This window comes from Primulina tabacum, chromosome 4 (genome assembly GCF_025594145.1).
Source record: "Primulina tabacum isolate GXHZ01 chromosome 4, ASM2559414v2, whole genome shotgun sequence".
Lineage (NCBI taxonomy): Eukaryota > Viridiplantae > Streptophyta > Magnoliopsida > Lamiales > Gesneriaceae > Primulina > Primulina tabacum.
In genome coordinates this window covers 221,250-224,435 of record NC_134553.1, presented here as the reverse complement: position 1 = coordinate 224,435, position 3,186 = coordinate 221,250, and the positions used below count along the sequence as shown (strand labels likewise).

At 46.5% G+C, this 3,186-nt stretch overlaps 1 protein-coding gene across 1 annotated transcript; it reads right to left on the bottom strand.

Annotated features, from left to right (window-relative positions):
• Window positions 1-1,536: 1,536 nt before the first annotated feature.
• Window positions 1,537-2,902, bottom strand: LOC142541292 (uncharacterized). The gene is made up of 2 exons (XM_075647851.1): window positions 2,722-2,902; window positions 1,537-2,621 (listed from the first exon to the last, which is right to left on the bottom strand). Exons 1-2 carry the CDS (start codon window positions 2,900-2,902, stop codon window positions 1,537-1,539), a joined length of 1,266 nt encoding a protein of 421 aa, XP_075503966.1.
• Window positions 2,903-3,186: the final 284 nt, after the last annotated feature.

Sequence of the window (3,186 nt, the reverse complement as noted above, 5' to 3'; positions counted from 1 at the left end):
TATGTCTTGTTCCCAGTATATATGTATATGTATCTATATACCGGGGCATGTCCCGAGGATATGAGATGTTTGTATGTGATTGGTTGTGATTACGTGTGGGCGTGTTTTATGATTTAAGATTAAATACTATTTTTAGTATTATAAATCTAGAAGAGATGTTTTGGGCTCGTCGTAAAAGAAATTTTAAACCCGTTTTTTGCTGTGATTAATTAAACCCTAATCAAATTGCATTGTAATAACGATTAGGAGCTAAGGGCCCCACCCGACGCCAGGTGGGGGATATAGAACCACGAGGGGGAACACAGGCAGGAGCATCCATTTGACAATACTTCCGTAAAAGGAATCTCGCCCAGAGAGAGGAGCCCTGTCGAAATCGAAACCACAGTTTAATGGAGAAGCTTTCCACAAGAGCTTTCAATCTGCGGAAGCCAAGACCACCCTCAAGCACAGGAATACAAGCTCGGGACCATTGGGCCCAATGCCATTTCTTCTCCAAAGGTCTCGACCCCCATAGAAAGGCATTAAATGTAAGCTCAAGCTTCTCCATAACAGCCAGCGGTGGCTGCCCGGAGAGACAGTCCGGGTCTCCCAACCCTCTAACTTCCGACAAATCGACTGTAGGAGGGGCTCAAACATAGAACATACTCGATTACCTCTGAACAAGGGAACGCCGAGGTGCGTGAGAGGCAAGTGACCCTTCGCAAAACCAGTGAGACGCAAAAGCCGAGAACGAATGCGCTCAGAACACCTCGGTGACAAAATTAGAGAGCTCTTCGCAGCATTAACAAGCTGCCCTGAACAGTTCTCATAGTGATGCAGTAAATCCATAAGGCGCTGCATCCCACGAGACCCACCATTGGAAAAAATAATGAGGTCATCAGCATAAGCCAGGTGGGAAATCAAAACATCATAACCGGAGCGGTACCTGATCGCAGGATACTGTAGATAAAGGCGATCAAGGCCGCAAGAAAGATACTCCGCCCCCAAGATGAAAAGCAGGGGGGACAATGGATCGCCCTGCCTGAGTCCTCCAGTGGAACCAAACAACCTCGATAGAGATCCATTGATATTCACGGAGAAATGACAATGCGAAATGCAAGCCGAGACCATCGTCACAACCCGCTCCGAAAACCCAAAATGTCTCAAAACCTCAAAGAGGAAAGGCCATTGGACCTTGTCATAGGCCTTAGCCATATCCAACTTCAAAATAACATTACCACCACGTGTGGGGAGAGTGAGACTAGGAGTAAGCTCCTGAGCAAGGAGGATATTATTAGAAATCATCCTTCCCGGAACAAAGCCACTCTGATTCGATGAAATAAGTCTCTTCACCACATTTCTCAAGCGAGAGTATAACATCTTAGAAATGATCTTATTCGTGACATTACATAGACTGATCGGACGGAAGTCCGACCAAGCATGTGCACCCTCGACTTTGGGGATCAGAGTGATTGTGGTGGCGGTAAAACTCTGAGGCAGGGGAGAACCCTGAAAGAAGTCCAAAACAGCACCCAAAACATCATGATGAACAATCCTTCAGCAATGCTGGAAAAACGTCGAGGAGAAGCCATCAGGCCCTGCCACAATATCAGGGTGAATGGAGAAGACAGTCGCGCGAACCTCCTCCAAAGAGGGGGTCACAGCAATACCATCGTTCTCCACATCAGAGATCACAGAAGAGAATCCCGAAAAATCAGGACGAGCAAGCACAAAGGGATCCCCAGTGAGCAACTTCTGGAAAAAAGAAGCTCCCGACTGCTGAATCTGCTCCGAAGACGTCAGACAAATACCATTATCCCAGACGCGAAAAATCTTGTTCGCCACACGCTTCTTCCGCACCATGTTATGAAAGAGTTTGGTGTTCCTCTCACCATCCTCTAACCAATTGCATGCGGCTTTCTGTTTCCGAAAATCAGCCTCCATGGCAGTGACACGGGCTAGATCCGTAATGCGATCAGACAGGGAAGTCCAATTCAAATCAGAGGGATTAGCCTCACAGGCAGCCTCAGCAGAAGAAACAGCCCACTCAGCGTCGGTGATTTTATCAAAAATATTACCAAAAACATCTTGATTCCACCACTTGAAGTAAAGCTTGAGGCGCTTCAATTTATCAAAAAGGCGAGGCATGCCAGACAAACTACAAGGCAAATTCCAATTAAGTCTGACAGTTTGTAAGAAACCATGATGCCGAAACCACATACGCTGAAAGCGAAACGAGGTCGGACCACGAGCAAAAACCGGAGCGGTGACCAAAAGAGGACAGTGGTCAGATATTGTACGACTAAGATGTTCAACTTGAATGGAGCTGAAATGATCACCCCAGTCGACAGAGACCATAACCCTGTCCAATCGCTTCCAAATGGACTTATTTGTCCAAGTGAACGAAGACCCCTCAAAACCAGCATCTACTAGGCCATAGTCCATAATGAAAGTGTTGAATTCGTCCATGGGTAGTAGCCTACCACCATGGGTGCCCAAACACTCAGAAGCATCCCGAACGACATTAAAATCCGCACCAACAAGCCAAGGCCCTTGAGAAGGCCTAACATGAAGCAAGGAATGCCATAGATCCCGACGCTGAATGTAATCACAGCTGGCATAAACAAAAGAACAAAAAACAACTGTGGGCAAAAAAGAAACAGACACCTTGATGTGAAGAAACTGAGCATGATCAAAGACACTCAGTTGTCACATCCGGAGAGGAAAAAACCCAAATATTACCAGAAAGATTCGAAATGACTCCAGAAAAACCAAAACGACGAGTCATGAATCTCTGATCCAACATGACCATCGGCTCAAAAATAGCCAAAATCTTAATCTGATGCGCCTTCACATAAGCATGAAGCCGCTGTTGGGACTCCGAACTCCGAAGTCCCCGAACATTCCAAATGAGGGAATTCATGGAGAACGGTGAGCAGAAGCACCCGATCTCCGCTTAAACGAATCCTTCAATTCATCACTTTTCCGTTTCTTTGCTTCAGACATGTCAATGTCCGGAGCACCAGAATCATAATGTCGATCAAACCCTGTGTCAGGGTCATCAGCTGAAACCTGTATGGGGCGCATCTCACAAACAGGAGAGCCCTGTTGAGCAACCATCTGCTCAAACATAGAAGTCGCGTCATCAAGAGACGCAGGGACAGAATGGATCGAGTAACAACTATGATTCTCAAGACAAAGCATGGG